Source organism: Onychomys torridus, chromosome 1, assembly GCF_903995425.1.
Source record: "Onychomys torridus chromosome 1, mOncTor1.1, whole genome shotgun sequence".
Classification (NCBI taxonomy): domain Eukaryota; kingdom Metazoa; phylum Chordata; class Mammalia; order Rodentia; family Cricetidae; genus Onychomys; species Onychomys torridus.
Window position 1 is genome coordinate 104,201,483 of NC_050443.1, and position 18,286 is coordinate 104,219,768.

The 18,286-nt window shown below is 46.6% G+C and overlaps 1 protein-coding gene across 1 annotated transcript; it reads right to left on the minus strand.

The window, feature by feature from the left end:
- Window positions 1-3,400: 3,400 nt before the first annotated feature.
- LOC118571167 (nuclear factor of activated T cells 2 interacting protein) lies at window positions 3,401-15,933 on the minus strand. Its single transcript, XM_036170094.1, has 8 exons — window positions 15,503-15,933; window positions 14,794-14,866; window positions 12,455-12,575; window positions 11,861-11,941; window positions 11,583-11,769; window positions 9,721-9,865; window positions 9,498-9,607; window positions 3,401-5,691 (listed from the first exon to the last, which is right to left on the minus strand). Exons 1-8 carry the CDS (start codon window positions 15,872-15,874, stop codon window positions 5,533-5,535), a joined length of 1,248 nt encoding a protein of 415 aa, XP_036025987.1. The 5' UTR covers window positions 15,875-15,933; the 3' UTR covers window positions 3,401-5,532.
- Window positions 15,934-18,286: the final 2,353 nt, after the last annotated feature.

Genomic DNA, 18,286 nt, shown 5'->3' on the forward strand with positions numbered 1-18,286 from the left:
GAATCTCTATGAGTTCAAGGCCAGCCTAGTCTACAGAGCAAGTTCCAGGACAGCCAGGGCTACACAGAGAAATCTTGCCTTGAAAAACCAAAAAAATAAACAAAACAAAAATCATCAAGAGGGGTGGGGGTCAATCATGGAGTAGATAATGAAAATGAAGCAAGTGTCAATGATGCTTAAGACCCCAGGTTCCATCCTAAGCATCACAAAACAAAGTATGAACCCAGTGGTAGAGCACCTGCCCAGCATGAGTGAGGGCCTGGTTTCCATTTTCAGCACAAAAAGGAGGCAGGGGTGACACATATTTCTGGCTCATTCACTGAGATGGTGGCAGTGGGGTTTTTGAGACATGAAATTTATTCCTTGAATAAATTTTTGGGAGGAAACAACTGTGTATGAACAAAGAGCATTGTTGAAAAGAACAAGACATTGTTTGTCAAGCACTTACAGACCGATGGGAAAGCAAGAAACAGATAATCAAACAGATGTAAAAAGAGCTACAGCTTTGTTTCAGGCTAAGGTGCAACATAAAAATGATGTGACCATGGTTAGGTGGTGGTGGCCCACACCTTTAATCTCAGCACTTGAGGGGCAGAGGCAGGCGGATCTCTGTGAGTTCGAGGACAGCCTGGTCTACAAAGCAGATGCCAGGATAGCCAGAATTGTTACACAGAGAAACCCTCTCTTGAAAAACCACACACACACACAACAATGTGGACGGCTCTTCAGGAGCTTTAGGAAGAACTAATCTCTGAGTTAGAGAGGATAGCAGGAGTTGGGGAGATTGGAGATTGTAAAGGTACACAAGACAAAATAGTCGGTGTGGTGGCACACATCTACACTCCCAGCTCCTGGGAGGCTGAGGCAGAAAGATCTAGAGTTAGAAGGTAGCCCGGGTTACATGGGAAAACTCTGTCAAGAAGGGTATGGGGTCTTTTCAAAGATTTCTAACTTCTAGTAGTTAAGGATTGGGTACGAAGATGATAGGAAGAAAAAGAACCAAAGCACAGTGAGTATCTCACTGCCAAGTGTGGTCAGCAGAGATAGGTATCCAGGCTCCTCAGAGCTTCCGGTCCAGACCACATGTGCCAGTACAGGCCTCCACCCCCCCATTTTATGAGCGTTTTGCCTGCATGTATGTGTGTGTCTGTGCCCTCAGAGGTCTGCAGAGGGTGTGGAATCCCTAGAGCCGGAGTTAACAGGTGGTTGTAAGCCACCACGTGGGAGCTGGGAATTGAACCCGAGTCCTCGTCAAAAGCTACAAGTGTTCTTAATCCCAGAATAATCTCTCGAGCTCCCTACTCACTTCTTTTTGAGATGGGAGTCTCGCTACGTCACTCTGGCTGGCCTGGAACTTGATACATAGAGCAGGCTGGACTTGAACTCACAGAGATCCTCCCACCTCTGCCTCCTAAGCACCACTACTGACCCTTCATTTTAAAACAATGGATTTTATTTATGTGTGCATGCCTGTGTAAGTAATGCCACGTGTGTGCAAGTGCCTAGAGAAGCCAGAAGAGTGCATTGGATCCCCCAAGGTTGAGTTTCAGGCAGTTGTGAGCTGCCTGATGTGGGCGCTGAGAACTGAACTCCAGTCTGCAAGAGTAGCAAGTGCTCTTCACCACTGAGCCATCTCTCCAGCCCTTTACCAGGATCCCAGGGCACTTTGATTACACACTTAAGTGTGCCAATCTCAAGAATTCAGAGTCTCAGGTCAGGCCTACATGTATGTACATCTGGTTCTGCAGTGGATGGCTGTGAGAACTGTCAGGTTAATCTCATTCAGCTTTCGTCTCTGCAAAACTTGTTTCAGAGTTAGTCAGACATTGAGTAAATGCTCATACCGTTACAGAGGCATAGTCTTTGTTAAGTACAAGGGAAAATTGGAGAAAACTGGACCTTCTAGCACTTGCTACAGGGTCAAAGGTATGGATGAGCAATCCTACAGAACTCAAGAAGCTAAGGATTGACCCCAAAGCCATGCAAGCACACATACGTATTTTTATGTATGTCCTCAGTCCAGTTTTGAACTCACTCTAGCCCAGGCAGGCCTTGAGATTTCTAACACCCTGCCTCAGTCTACTGAGTGACCAGGATTATAGGTCTGTGCCACCAAACCCGGAGACTAGGTAGGGGCATATTCATGCCCACTCCATTTCTACAACTAGACGTCTGTGGAAACTGCCCTACTGCCCAAAGAGAACCACTATAATGCTGTTTGCAACAGGTACAACTTGAGCTGTTGTGTTTGAAGTAGCTAACATCTGGGCTGTTATGTCTGGAATAGCTACATCTTGGGCTGCTGTGAGTGACAGAAATCCTTAAGTAAGTGATTTCAACACGACAGTTATTTCAGTGCTGAGGGAGACCAAGACACGGGCTGCCCTGTCTCACTGTGCTCCCACTGAGTTCCAGTTCTGAAGTCTGTTCATAGAACATTCTACGTCCAGTTGGCAGGAAGCAAACAGAGGAGTGCACACTGCCTCTACAGAGGTCCCTGGAAGGCAGCCCTTTCCACTTCCATCCCAGGAGGCTGAGTTACGCCTAGCTGAAGTCCTTCTAATGCCTAACACAGTATGAGTGCTACATTAACAGCTACACCACGTCTTTGGGGAAGTAATGATGAAGAAGAGCCTATATTGAGTTCTGGCATAAATATTGTTCCATACATAAAAAATTAGGTAGGGTCTTGGTGTGTAGCCCAGGCTGACTTCAAATTCACAAACCTCCTGCCTCCCAAGTGCTCATATTACAAGATAATCTCAAGCCCAAGTTTCCCTAACAATTTTGATCCATAGTTGGTTCAAGTCTACAGAAGCTCCATAGACTCACAGGTTGGTGATAGTATCTGTGAGCCCCTTGAGGCCAGCCCCTCCTCTGAGAACCCCCAACTGCCAGGTTCCACTCACAGAACACTCTAACTGCCCTAAAGGCCAGCCCCAGCCCCTGCCGTACAGGTAAAAAACCCAGGCTCAGAACTTGAAATCCCACCAATCCCTGAGTTCACCCCAAGCTCTGGACTTGAAATCCCACCTTGGAAAGCTCCACCCTCCCAAGAAGTCCTATATAAATCCTGCCTTCTGCTTAGCTGTCCGGCTGCTTCTCACCGGAGCAGAGACAACCATCCTCCTGGGTTCTTCCCTCCCAATAAGTGTCTTGTGTGAGGTTTTGTTGGACCACCAGTTCGACTTGGTGGTATTCCTTGGCTCCTGACTGCCAGGATACCTGTCTCATCGGAGCTGGAACACTTCTTTATTCTGAATGTCTCTGCACAGTTTAAAAGCCATGGATTTTGTTAACCAAGGACAAAGGATGGGTGTTTGGGAATAACTAATGGTCTCTGTCACGAGAACTTCAAATGGGATCACATGAGAGAGACAAAGACAGAAAGCACCAGGTGTTCCTAAGTTAAAGGCATCTCCCTTTATTGGCTGAGATTGAATACATAATAGTAATGTGTTCAGATTCATTCATTGTCATACAAGAGCTGAGAAACCTGGAAGCTATACTATGTCATGGAGGTTTTAAATGTTAAAAATTCAAAGGTATAACATATTCTCACACAAAAAAAAAATTTTAAGAAGTTGACATACTTCTTGTGAAAGTCAGACTACATATTAATTTTTTAGTAGACAAAGCTTAGAAAACTGGCTCATTATAATTAAAACAAAATAAAATTTGCTCTCCCACACAAAGGTGCATTTCAGATGGTTAGATGTGACATACAATAGTCAGAAACCAGTACAGTCTAGCTGTAAGTCTAGTGAGAAGCAGAGTTGAGAGCTCAGAACAGTCAGCATCTACTGCACAGTAGATCAGTTAGAACTCTATTCTCATTAGTGGTCTCAATATGAGAGATAAAAACAAAAGAACAAAAACCTAGCGAGCTAACAGAAGACAATGAAAGTTTCTTAACTAGTTTAGAAATCCAAAAGTAGCAATCCTGAGACTCCCCACTAGAACCCTTCCCATTCTGGAAGTTCTCTCTCATTTTCCCTTAAAAAAAAAAAAAAAAAAAAAGCCTTTCTAACGAAAGCCAACTGTCTACATTAAAATTAAGAATGTCTGTTGGTGAAAATCCCCCTGGGTACACAAAGTGCTATTCTGAAGGTTATTTGCAATTGCCCAGAACACAAGCAACTCCTCACAGAAAAAACACACAAAAGGAAGCCTCACAAGAAAACAAGCAGCTAACAAAGAAAAACCAGAAGGTGGACATTGATAAGAAATGGTGATCAGATAAAGGATATCAAGATATACAGTGCTTTATACACAGTAGACTGGCAAATCAGAAAGTACAGCAACACTAAATACTGGTAAAGATAAGGAAAGAGAAGCTCCAAGAAAGGCCAGACCACATTCTGAAGAAAACTCTGGAAAAAACAGGAAAATGAACCTGTGTAACCCACAGTCCTACCCTGGGCAAGTATGCCAGACAATCACCTACCCTGGCCCAGAAGGGAACACCCAAAAAGATGTTTGCTATGGTCTGGGATTTGGTTCCTAGGAGCTGGAGACTCAGGTATCCCTCCAATTAAGGCAATGTGTGAGTAAAATCGTCTAATGCCACTATAGGGCACCCACAGCAGATCAGAGCAACAACAGATCTCGAAGGTGCTAACATGGCTAGACTGTCACTCATACTGAGTGAAGACAGGACGTCTATTGCACAATACCGTGTACATACACTAAAATCACACACATCCAGAAAATCATCTTCTAAAGACATTCATAGTCAACAATACAAATAGACTAAGTAGGTGCTAACAGGAGAGGGACCGAAAACTAGAGTAAACATCAAACTCAACAGCTGCATGTGCTCAGATGTGGCTAGATGTGCACGCCAGGAAGTATGTATGTACCAGATGCTGGCCGAGTCCTGGAAGAGTGGATGCCCAGGGCTGAAGACACCACTCCTGTTGGCCTTTAAAAATTACCCACTGTCTGCCTAGTCCTCAGCTTCAGCATAGACGTCATCGCTTGTTTATTTCCCTGCAACAGAGTATCCCCACCAGGGAAGGTACCTGCATCTCAGCCCCCAAATGAGAATTAAAATCCCTGTTGGTCCCCAATGTGGCATAAATACCAAGCCTGGGCACCCAAATGCAATGCTCATTTAGTTCAACAAACCCAATAGACACAGTTTCACAGAACAGATGTTTGAAGAAGTGCACCAGTGAACGAAATGGTAGGGAAGCCAATACCCCTTCTCCGTGTCCCGGGAGCTGCCATACACTGCACAAGCATACACACACCACATCCACCCAGGGCAGCCACAGCCACACAACTACCAATCAGTCAACCGCTTGAGACTACGGTCAACAAGACAGGGCAAAGGTCATGCCTTGGTTTTACCTCAACTTCACACATCCTTAGCATATGCACAGCCCAGGGTTCAATCCCCAGTGCCGGAAATAAATAAACGAGTTCTAATTCAGTTTCTGTTAGCCCTTATGGGGCAAAAAATAATAATAAAAGTGGGAGCTGTTGTCCCCAGGTCTTGGCTCTGCATCCAAACAGGAGGAGGAAGCTTCAGCCCCAAACTTCAATGAGATCCCCGGATTCCATGCCCAGATCAGCTGGCAGCTCCTTGCCGGACAGCTTTGTCCCATCAAAGAAGAAGGAGAGCTTGTGTCCGGAGAGTCCCATGGCCTCCTCATAGTGCGACATGAGGACCTCGAGAGGAGAGTCCTGTACAGAGACACAACAACAGATATGAGAGAATGAAAGGCAGGCCGGGGAGATCCCGCCGGGCAGGCGAGTAGTGGGTCAAAGGCCAGGAACCAAGTGCAGTGGTCAGCACGCACTTTCAAGTGACATGTGCTAAGTTCATTCTCTAGTACCAAAAAAAGGTCAACGTTTAGCCAAACTTGAGGCATATGCCTGAAATGACAGGCAGGACTTGCAGAGAGGAGGCGAAAAATCACAAGTTTCAGGCTAATTCAGGCTATATTGTGAGTCCCAAGCCAACCTGGACTACACAGTGAACTTCAGTCCAGCCTGGGCTACACATTAAGTCTCAGGACACCCTAGGCTACATGAGACCCTTTCTGAAAATAAACAAAACAAAGAAAAAAGAACATGGGACAAGGAAGACGAGGGCACATCAATAGAGGAAGAACCCTGGAGGGGAAGGCAGGCTCCTCTCTGGGAACTAGTCACAGGCTCCTCGGGAACTGTTGAGCGGGGACCACAGAGGACAAGACTCCAGGGCACAGACTACGGGATAAACAAGTTCTCTAAGCCTCAGTCACATCCCCTCTTAAACAGAAACATGAATAAAGCAAACGCAAATTCTAAAGGAACTTTGTGGTGACATTTTATCTGTGTACCCCAATAAAGTTTATCTGAGGATCAGAGGAAAAAGCCAGCCACTATAGTAAACAGAGGTCAGGCAATGGTAGCACAGGCCTTTAATCCTATCGCTCGGAAGGCAGAGATCCGTCTGGATCTCTGTGAGTTCAAGGCCACACTGGAAACAGAGCCAGGCGTGGTGGCACAGGCCTTAAATTCCAACACTAGTTAATCATAAAGATCTGGAGATCTGTACAGACAAACAGGAAGTGACAGAGCTGGGCAGAGAGAGGAAATGATGGCAGAACAGAAAGGCATATAGGTGTGGGTATACAGGAAGTAGGTCTCTTTGGAGATGATTTCTAAGTGGTAAGAATGTGGCTGGCTTCTTTCTGCTTTTCTGATCTCTCAGCTTTTTACCCCAATATCTGGCTCTGAGTTTTTATTGTTGTTTTTTTTGTTTGTTTGTTTTTTAACTGGAGCTGAGGACCGAACCCAGGGTCTTGTGCTTGTTAGGCAAGCGCTCTACCACTGAGCTAAATCCCCAACTGGCTCCAAGGTTTTTTTTATTAATAAGACCGTTTAACAATTGATCCTACAGAAGTTGTTATGTGTGACTTAGAAAAGTGTTATGGGTTGGCATTTGTGCCCAAAGACACCTTGTCATCCTGACCAGGTACATTTGAATGTGGCCTTATTGGATTTAGGGCCTCGGCAGATTTAATCAGGGTAAGGTGTGGTCACACCTCATTCAGATAGCTAATCCAACGTGACTTAGGTCTTCACAGGAGAAAAGAGAGATACACCAGGAGTACACCAAGGAACTCTGGCTGCCACCAGAAGCTACAAAGAGAAAAGATTCAGGTGGAGTCTCAGTCTACAGAACTGTAAGAATTGACTTCTGTTCCTCTAAGCCCACCAGCTGCAGTAGCGTCGCCCCGTTCATTTCAAGGGGAGATACATTCCAAGACACTTAGCTGGTATCTCAAGTCAACAATAGTACCAAACCCCATACGCACCATGCATAATGACACACCTATGACACTTTGGGTACTACGGGGCATGAGATAGCTTAGCAGGTAAAGGCACTTGGCTGCCAGCATGAGGACCTAAGTTCAATTCCCAGAACTCAAAACTGATCCCTTACAGTTGTCCTCTGACCTCCATACATATAGACACTACACACACACACACACACACACACACACACACACACACACACACAGAGAGAGAGAGAGAGAGAGAGAGAGAGAGAGAGAGAGAGATACAGGTCAAAGCATCACTTGCTAAAATATTCTCAGGAAATTTAAATTCCAATAATTTATCTTATTAAAATAGACAAGTAAGTTATATGAATTTTCCTGCCCTAGATTAGTTACAAAAATCATCGAAGTCACACACACACACACACACACACACACACACACACATATATATGCACACACAATTTTAAATAGGTATATTAGGAAATTAAACAAAAATAAAATTAGTTTTTTGTTGTTGTATTTGGATTTTTTTTTTTTTTTTTTTTTTTTTTTTTTTTGAGATAGGGTCTCACTATATTCTTAGCTGGCCTCAAATTCAGAGATCTGTCTGCCTCTGTCTCCTGAGCTGCTGGGATTAAAGGAGTATCACCACAATATACTATATACTATAATAAGAGTTACATATAATTTATGATTATACAAAAATCAAACAAGAAAAAAAATAGCAAGTTTTAAAGCAAAGGATCTCAACCTTCCTAATGCTTCGATCCTTTAATACAGTTCCTCATGTTGTGGCAACCCCTAACCATAAAATTTTCGTTGCTACTTCATAACTTTAAATTTGCTATTGTTATGAATCATAATGTAAATATGTTTTCTGATGGTCTTAGGCAACCCCTGTGAAAGGGTTGTTCAACCCCCAGAGGGGTTGTGACCCACAGGTTGAGAAGTGCTGTTTTCAAGTGAGCCAGAGAGTTGGTTCACAGGTAAAGGTGCTTGCTGCCAAGCTTGATGACCTAGTTCAATTCCCAGCACCCAGAGTAGAACCACCTCCCACAGGCTCTCCTTGGACCTTCACATACACACTGTGGCACAAGCACCCACACAAACACAAACGGAAAGAACCTAAGACTAGGAAGTGAGATGTGTGGCTTTGGGATCTGGCTAGAGCCCAGTGACACAGCAACAGCTTAGCATGCACACAGTGTGGGTTTACTCCCTAGCACACCAAATAAATAGATAAAAGCCATTATTACTGCACATCGTTACTATTGCACAAGAGTCTTTCCATCTAATGGGAAAGGGATATGGGAAGGGAAACTGTGGTAGTCTGACTGAACATGGCCCCCATGGGCTCATAGGGAGTGGCACTATTTGAAAGGATTGGGATGTGTGGCCTTGTTGGAGGAAGTGTGTCACTGGGGGTGGGCTTTGAGGTTTTCAGAAGCTCAGGCCAGGCCCAGTGTCAGTCTCTCTTCCTGCTGTCTGCTGATCTGAATGTAGAACTCTCAACTTCCTCTCCAGCACCATGTCTGCCTGTGTGCCACCATGCTTCCCACCGTAATAATGGACTAACCCTCTGAACCTGTAAGCAGCCTCAATTAAATGTTTTCCTTTATGAGAGTTGCTGTGGTCATGGTCACGGTCTCTTCACAGCAACAGAAATCCTACCTAAGACAGGAACACATGGTTGCTGGTGGGAAGAAAGCTGTGGTTTGAATGGGAAAGGCCCACATAGGCTCTGGCATTTGCATACTTGATCCACAGTTGGTAATGTCGTTTGGGGAAGCTTAGGAGGTGTGGCCTTGTTGGAGGAAGCAAGTCACAGGAAGAGGGCTTTGAGAGTTTAAAAAATTCTGTCCCTTTGGTGTTTCCTGATTGCGGTTAGCAATGGAAGCTCTCCGTGACTGTTACAGCAGCCTTGCGGGATGCCTCCACTCAACCATCATGGACTCTAACTCTGGAACCAGACCCCCCAAAACCCTTCCTTTTGTAAGCTGCCTTGGTCATGGTAGTGTGCCACAGAAACAGAAGAGAAACTGATACAAGACTTGAACAATGTTCTTTTCTCCATGACCTAGGCTGGGTAGGCACACAGAAACACAGGGGCATTTGCAGTAAATGAGGATCAGGAGGAGCCCATGTCCTGCCAACTGACCAAATGACAGGAGACTGGCAGAGGAAAGGGGAGGGCATGGCAGCACTTCTCCTACTTACAGGAGAGAGTGAGATCTCCAACATCTGGTGCTTCTCCTTCCCCTGCACCCGGAGCCGGAGTTGCTGGGATGTCTCTGTGGCCTCTGAAGAACTTGTCAGCACCACACAATCTATGGAGAGGAGGATTGAGATGCCAGGCTGCCTCTGGAATTTCCCCTTATCTCCCAACCCCCACCCACAGCAAAGGTTTCCTCAAGACCCCTCTTCCTTGCCTTCCACTCACCAATGATGTCAGCCACACCAAGCTTTAGGGTCCTAGGGGTGGCAGTAGGGGACAGTTCTGTCTCTCCAAAGAGTAAAAGAATCCTGCTTGGAGACACCCCAAGATGATTGGCCATGTAATCCACCACATTCTGAAGGGGTTCCGACTAGGAGGAAGACAAGGGAATCTTCCAGCCTTGAAATTCCACACCCCAGCCCCGAGCCACCTCCCCAAACACAAGTTTCCGGGCTGGGCCACTTGCTGAACTATTCAGCTGTGAGATTCACTATATTTACCTGCCAAGTACAAAATTAAATAGTGTCACTCAGTGGTCCAGGCAAATGGCACAGAGAAATTAAGCAGCTGGGGCTAAGGAGGTGGTTCAGTCAGCAAAGTGCCTGGCATACAAGCAAGAGGACCTGACTCTGGATCTCCAGCACTACATAAAAAACATGGAGTAACAGGTAGTACCTGCAATCCTGATGCTGAGGAGGGGGAGAAAAGAGAATCCCTCAAGCTCATTGGCCAGCCAGCCTCACTGCATCTCAAAAAACAAGGAAGAGGCCATCTCAAAAAACAAGGTAGCCAGCAACTGAGGAAGACACTAGACATCATCCTCTGGCCTCCACAAACATATGCATGCACACAATCATGCACACCCCTCCATATGCACGCAGGCACACACCCACAAGAATATAACCCAAACACACACTAAAAGAAAGGAAGAGAGGAAGGGAGGGAGGGAAAGAGGGTAGGAGGGAAGAAGAAAAGGAAGGAAAGAAGGAAGGAAGGAAGGAAGGAAGATAGGAAGGAAGGAAGGAAGGAAGGAAGGAAGGAAGGAAGGAAGGAAGGAAGGAGTGAAGAGGTAGGACCTCGAATACACTCCAGGCACTTCTACATTTTTTTTTCCTTAAAGTCAGAAATCTGGGCTCTTGAGGAAATCACCCATTATAAAGTTGGGTACAAAGTCGTTCTTTTCTCACAGTGCTGGAGACGGAACTCAAGGCCTCATACACACTATGCCACGTTCTCTGTCACTGAGGCATAACTCCAACCACACGTCTACATTAGAAGCACCCTATGGAGCAAAACAGCAGCGCTGATAAGACCACAAGCCACCAGTTTACAAGCCTGGGCCTAGCTGCTTGGCCACACATGGTCCATGCTCTGAGGGCTCATTTCCACTAGCACCTTTGAACCGATCATCCTACCCAAAAGCCAGCCTTTGCCAGGAAGCTGGGTGAGCTCAGAATTATTGTGTGCTACCTGCTGTGTCCAAGGCAGTAAGAGCATAAAAGGGAAGCATGGGGCCCTGGAGGAGAGAAGGGGAAAGACAGCCTAGAGAAGGACTCTGCTTGTTTTTTCAAGACAGGGTTTCTCTGTGTAACAGCCCTAGCTGTCCTGGAACTAGCTCTGTAGACCAGGCTAGCCTCGAACTCACAGAGATCCACCTGCTTCTGTGCTGGGATTAAAAGCATACACCACTACCACCCAGCAATCCCTAGGCATAATTTAAAAATAAATCTTTAAAAAAAAAAGCTTCATAAAGACCATGTATTCCTGTGTGTGTTTTCAAACAGGGCATAGCTATGCAGTCTGTGCCGGTTTCAAATTCTAGATTCTCATGTCTCTACCTTCCAAGGGCTGAAATTACAGATATGTGCCAACCATCAAACCTGGCCTCAAGACAGCATGCCTAAGTAGCCCTGAAAACGGGTCAAGTTTGCCAAAAGGAGACAAGAATGAGGAAAATGTAGACAAAGGCGGGGGCTCCAGAGAGCAGGATGGGAAGGAAGATGGGCTTGCTGGTCCACTACCACTTCAATACCCGCCCGTCTCTCCAAAGGCAGGCACTGATCCTGCCCCTGCTTCCCTGCACTCACTGTCATGACAGGCAATCTGACTAGGTCGGCCCGGCACCGGATCTTGAGGGTGAAGAGTCTCGGGCTCTGTGACAAGACAGACCCCTCCACTAGGACCACCTCATCATCTGGGTTCTGAAGGGCTGGACTCTGGTGCTGTTTGGGGCTCAGGCAGGATCGGAGATCTTGGAGACGCTTGTTCACTTCCCTGGGTACAGACAGGACATGGGACGATTGAGACTGAAGAACCTCTCTCTCTGCCCTTCTCTGCCACAGCCAGAGCTCCCCAGCCCCAGCACCTCAACTTCTGGAGTGCCTCGGTATGCTTTCTGCTTTTGTTTCTTGATGAAGGTCGGGGCAAAGGAGAGATGTCCTGGTCCCTACAGAAAGAAGAGAAGAGCAGGATGACGGCAAAGGAGAGATTCCAGCACACACTTTCGTGGGCTGGGGACCTCCAGGAACCTGAGAGAGTGGAGAATCAAGAGAAAGTACTGTTCAGTAACATCACTTTACTAGATTACATGTGCAGTAAGAAACACTGTTTTTATATTTATATGACTCAAAAATGAGCAAGGGAAACACTCCAGTTTAGGATTAAGTCACTCTCCAGGAAAATGTCAGTTATCCAACAGACACCAAGCACTTACTGCCAGCTACTCGGTGATTCTCAAGCAGCATGACTAGCCCCATTTTACAGACAAGGAATGAGAAGCAGAGTGGACAGGGACAGCTGTAGAGTCTGAGCCACATCCTACATTTCCACCTCCATTCCTAAGGACGGTCTGGAAGACCCCGTGTCCCGTCCAGGACAGACCACCTCTCTGACGTCGGAGTCTCACTTTCCATCCCTTCTTAGCCTTTCAAGAGCCACCCAAAGGTCCAGCCTCACTCACGGAAAGGCTTCCATCTTCATCTCTTCCTTCTCATGCTTACTCCTCAGCTTCTTCTTCCAGGGAGAACCTGGAATCGGGGCATCCTCAGGGGGAGGACTGCCACAATCCATCACATCTGCCTCTAGGGGCAGAGGAGCAAGAGCAAAGGGTTAGCTAAGGGTGGCAGGGAGGCCGAGAAGAAACAAGTCAAAGGCTTTGGGAAGGGCCAGAGGAGGCCAGGTGTGTGGCACACGCACGCAAAGCTTGGTAGTGGAGAGGCTGAGCCAGAGGTCAGGAGTTGCAAGCCAGCATAGGCCACAGCGACTCTGGGAATTTTTGTTCTAAATATGGGTGGGGCAAGAGGTGGGATATAGTATAGTTCAGTAATAGAGCCTAGCATCCAGATGCCCTGATTTCAATCCCCATTAACAAAACAAAGGAGGGAAGGAAAAAAATAGGCACACATAGCACTTTGAATGTATGTGTACACATGTATAAGTGCATGTTAGAGTGTGTATGTATACATGTGTAGATCAGAAGTCAACTACAAATGTCATTCCTTAGGTACCAGCTCATCTAGTTTTTTGAGACAGGATCTTACACTGGCCTGGGACTAGCGGATTAGACCAGGCTGGCTGGCCAACACAAGGATCCACCTGCTCCACCCCCCGGTGCTGGACTATGTATACCACCATGCTCAGATTTTTTCTCCCTGGGTTTGGGGGGCTCAAGTGCAGGTCCTTAGGCTCACACAGTAAGCACTTTATTGATCCATCACCCCAGCCTCTAGGCAGTACTTCTCAATACTAGACAAGTACTTGTGGGGTGGTTTTGTTGACTTATTTACTATGCTTTTATTTTTGAATCATGTGTCTGTGAGATAAATGCAGCATATGGAGGTCAGAGGACAACTTTTGGGAGTTGGCTCTTTCCTTCCATTGTAGATTCTGGGGATTGAGCTCAGGTTTTCAGGCTTGTTCAGTAAGCACTTTTACAAGCTGAGCCATTTCCCCAGCCCTATTTGTTATTTTTTATTTCATCACTCACTTGAACTTGCATTTCTCTATGTTAGGTATGAGCATGCTCTTCATTCAATTCTCCACACCACAAAATAGATACTGAGCAAATAAAACCATGATAATAAAACCTACATGGTAGTTCTCAACCAGAGACAAGTTTGCCTCCCAAATGGCATGTCTCAATGTCTGAAGTGGATTTTGACTGTCACAACACAGAGAGGAAAGGGTTAGAGCATGCTACTGGCATCTAGGTCACAATGCTCCTAAAACTTCTATATATCTACCTTCTACCAAAAATACAAGGGTCTCCCCGGTATTTCTGCCACTGGGTGCAGGGCTCCAGCAGAATCTCCTCCTGTTTTGCAGTAAGAGTGGCAGCATTGCAGATGCACACCACCTCATCTGGCTTTTTATGCTGCTGTCATCAGGCTTATGTGGCAAGTGCTTTTACCGACTGAGCCATCTCCTCAACTCCAAGTCGACACTTTTAAAAACCTTCCAGAGATACCCAGCACTACATCAAGGACACAGGTATCTTTTAACTAGCACTTCTACATTCCAGGTGCTAGTCTAAACCATGTACATGGCAAATAAATATATATGATCCCTTTAATTCTCAACAAGAAAACCACTATTCCCCCATTTTCCTGAAGAGGGAAACTTGCCCAAAGCCACACAGTTATGAAAGATTCAAACACAGGCACATGACTCCGAAGGCTGTTCTTAATCAGCCTGCCACACTCCCTCACCTAACAGAAAGGAGTCTGGATTCAAGGTCTTTGGTCTGGATCACTCCCCTATTAGCCTTAACTCTTAGTCCCCAGCCTTTACAAAGGGTTTGCAAAGATCCTATCAACAGGGAAGAATAAAGAATGGGCAGTCCTGATAAAATTCAAGAACACTCTCTGGCTCCACAGTGTTCCCAAGGAATGGAACACTGTAGGAGTTCTGGGGTAACATGATGTCCTCCTCTATTATGACAGCACAACCAGAATGACTGGAGGAGGGACTTCAAAACCTGTACACTAATATATATGCCTGTTAGGACCTGAAGGGGGAAAGGGGCGGGCATCGCTGCTAAGTAACGTCCTGTGCCTTCTGATTAAATAGCCAGCTCTTTTCTGGACCAGAACCTCTCCCTGGGTCAGATACAGGAGTCCCTTCTCCCAATCCCAGTTAGAATCAGGGATGTGCCTCATTGGGACAGCACCTGGGCACCATTCTCCAGACCCTAGGTTCCACTGAGGCAGAGAGAAACTGAGAGAGAAGACATTGACTGCAGGGATGTAAACTCTAGGAAGATTAGTCAGTGCTGGACACTCCCTACAAGCCCATCCTTACCATCTTCAGGCTCTGAGGGGCAAAGTTTCAAGAGGGATGAATTATCTGGGATGAGGTTGAGGCTGCTTTGTACCTACAAAAACGAAAGGGGGGGAAAGGTGGGTCTCACATCGTGTCTACTCAAGCTGGGGATGGTTCTTCCCCCCACATCCAGCTCTTAAGTCTTCCCTGAGGAGTCCAACCTCTGAAGGGCAGAGTCCAGCTTCCTCATGATCCAAAAATGCAGTACCCTCTTCCCACCCCGTTTCCTTAAGGCACTTGAGGATGCAGGCTTAGTTTCCCCCTTCTTAACCACTTTGCTAGCCCCAGCCACCTGGCTTACCCGAAAACCTAAGGACCTGGGTTCCTGGTAACCTCCAGTCCTTTCGGAATCCCCATACACGCTCCCTCCCACCCGCACCCCCCAATAAATATCCCCCAACTCTTTGGCTTCCCTAACACTGGCTCCAACCTCAAAATCCAGCATGCGCCGAATACCAGTCCCCAGTCCTTCCAAATCCTCCCTGAATCCTCTGGCACCTCGCCCCTCAGCCTCCCTCTGCTGAAGACTACAATCCCAGGTATCCGCGTACTTCCAACATACCCGAAGCCCTCGCATCTCCAACCTAAAGGTATCCATGACACCCCCACACATCCCACCGCCCTGAGCCAAACCCACAGCGCCAGCCTTCGCCCTCCCTCACAGCCCTCCTTGGGGACCTGGCTGCACCTTCCCGGAGTACACAGGAACCACCGGTGCTTCGCCGGGATCCAGCAGCCGCCGCCGCCGCCGCCGGACCAAGGTCTGAGGGGCTCCTGCAGGCCCCTCGTCCGCCCCTTCACTGTCACTGTCGCTGTCCTGCCCATGTGCGGCCGGCGCGGGGGGCCGGGCGGCGGGCACGTCTACCGGGTCCGCGACCACTTCCAGGATCTCCTCGTCGCTGTCACTGACCAAGTCCACAAGCACTGTGTCTGGAATGAGCCGAGACAGAGACTGCGGGGCGCGAGGACGCCGGCCACGGGCGACCCGGGCTCTTCGAGCGCCTCGGCCGGCGCCGCCACCGCGGGACCTCGGACCCCGTCTCCTCCCGGGTTCCGCCATCTCTCACACAGCTTCTATACACACCGGCCTCCACAGCCTCGCCGGCCTCGCACCAGCGACACTACCTTTCATTGGACGCACAGCTTGCCAGTCAGAACCTCTCCCCGCCCACACGCTCTGGATCCGCCTACCTACCTCCTTATTGGTCAATTTACCCGTCTATCTACCCCCCTCCACTAAAACAAAGGCGCCAAAGATTCCAATCTCTTCGGTGCAATCAAAGAAGGTTTCGATTCTGTACAGTTCACCCATTGGCTAAATTTCCTCCAGACCCAGCCTTCCCCAAGACCCGCCCTTTGGAGAAATCCGTCTTCCTCGTTGGTGGAAGTCTTGGGGTATCCTGGGAATTGTAGTCCTCATACTCGGAAGTGACGGGATAAACCGGTTGGGCGGAACGTTAGAAGCTGAGGACGAAGGCCTATGTCTTCGGGGAGTTAATACCCCTTTGTCTCCTCAACCTCAGTGTGACAGGAGTTCCATTCAACACCAAACACTTTCATACATGTCACCTCGGACATCCTCTACAAACACAATTATCAACACAACATATACCTTAGCACAGCACAACTCAGAAACACGTTTTAGGGCCAGTACAAATTAAAATAAGATGCTCACTTCTCCCCTGTTGCTTCAAGCTCCTCCCTTTCCTGTTCTTTGAAATACAGATGCTCCTCGATTTATAGTGGGGTTACTTCTGATAAAGGCCTCGCATTTACTACACCTAGCCTACAGAGCCCTGCAGCTCATCAACACAGTTTACTACAGAGCGATTGCAGGCTGATTAGGAGCTTGTGCTGGCCCTGGCCAGGACAACACGATGCATGAATAGCTAGTTTGGGAAAAGAAACAACTTCAAAATTGAGAGAGGGGTCCCTACTGCTGATCTATTGCTTGTCTGGTGGTCAATACCCTTGTGCATGTAGAGCATCAATTGGAAAAATGTAAGTACTGCCAGTCAGTAACATGTCTGTGCAGATGTTACTCCTAATGTCTTAATAAATCCCTTGCTTTTTCATAACTCAGCAATTCATAGTAGAGCATCAAAGGAATTAGCTACTCAGGCTTCTGGTTCAAGTGAAAGGGTCAAAGCCTAGACTCAGAGGTGGTCTTGTGTTGGCAGAAGTTTCCTGTCCCGACCACTTGCTCCCAAATAACTGGCAGCCATTTCCCAAATAACTGACTCAGAGACTTAATATAAATTATAACACCAACAGCACAAACACTGAGTACAACAATTAATAAATGGGACCTCTTGAAACTGAGAAGCTTTTGCAGGGCAAAAGATACGGTCAATAAGACAAAAAGACAGCCTACAGAATGGGAAAAGATCTTCACCAACCCCACATCTGACAGAGGATTGATCTCCATAGTATATAAAGAACTCAAGAAATTAGACATCAAAATACCGAACAATCCAATTTAAAAAATGGGCTACAGAGAGAAACAGAGAATTCTCAACAGAAGAATCTCAAATGGCTGAAAGACATTTAAAGAAATGTTCAACATCCTTAATCATCAGAGAAATGCAAATCAAAACAACTCTGAGATACCACCTTACACCTGTCAGAATGGCTATGATCAAAAACACTAATGACAGTTAATGTTGGAGAGGATGTGGAATAAAGGGAACACTCCTCCACTGTTGGTGAGAGTGCAAACTTGTACAGCCACTGTGGAAGTCAGTATGGTGGTTTCTCAGAAAATTGGGAATCAAACTACCTCAAGACCCAGCCATACCACTCTTGGGCATATACCCAAGGAATACTCAACCATACCACAAAGATACATGCTCAACTATGTTCATAGCAGCATTATTTGTAATAGCCAGAACCTGGAAACAACCTAGATGCCCATCAACTGAAGAATGGATTAAGAAAATGTGGTACATATACATAATGGAGTACTGCTCAGCAGAGAAAAACAATGACAACATGAAATTTGCAGGCAAATGGATGGAACAAGAAAAAATCATCCTGATTGAGGTAACCCAAACCCAGAAGGACAAACATGGTATGTACTCACTCATAAGTGGATTCTAGATATAAAGCAAAGAAGAATCAGACTGCAACCCACAGAACCATGGAAGCTATATATATGGCATTGGGGACCCTAGGATGACTGTAGCTTATAACAAGATTTGGTTTTACTCAATCACTGGGCAAGCCTCAATGAAACATTACACTATTAAGATAAGAATTTATACTGTATCAAGCTGGTAATAGGAAATTAATTAATTAATTATAACTGCTCGGCCAATAGCTCAGGCTTGTTACTAGCTAACATTTACATTTTAAATTAACCCATTTCTATTAATCTATGTGCTGCCATGTGGCTCATGCCTTGTTACCTCATTTTGTACACGTCCTGCTCTCTCTGCATCTGGCTGGCAACTCCTCTGACTCTGCCCTTCCT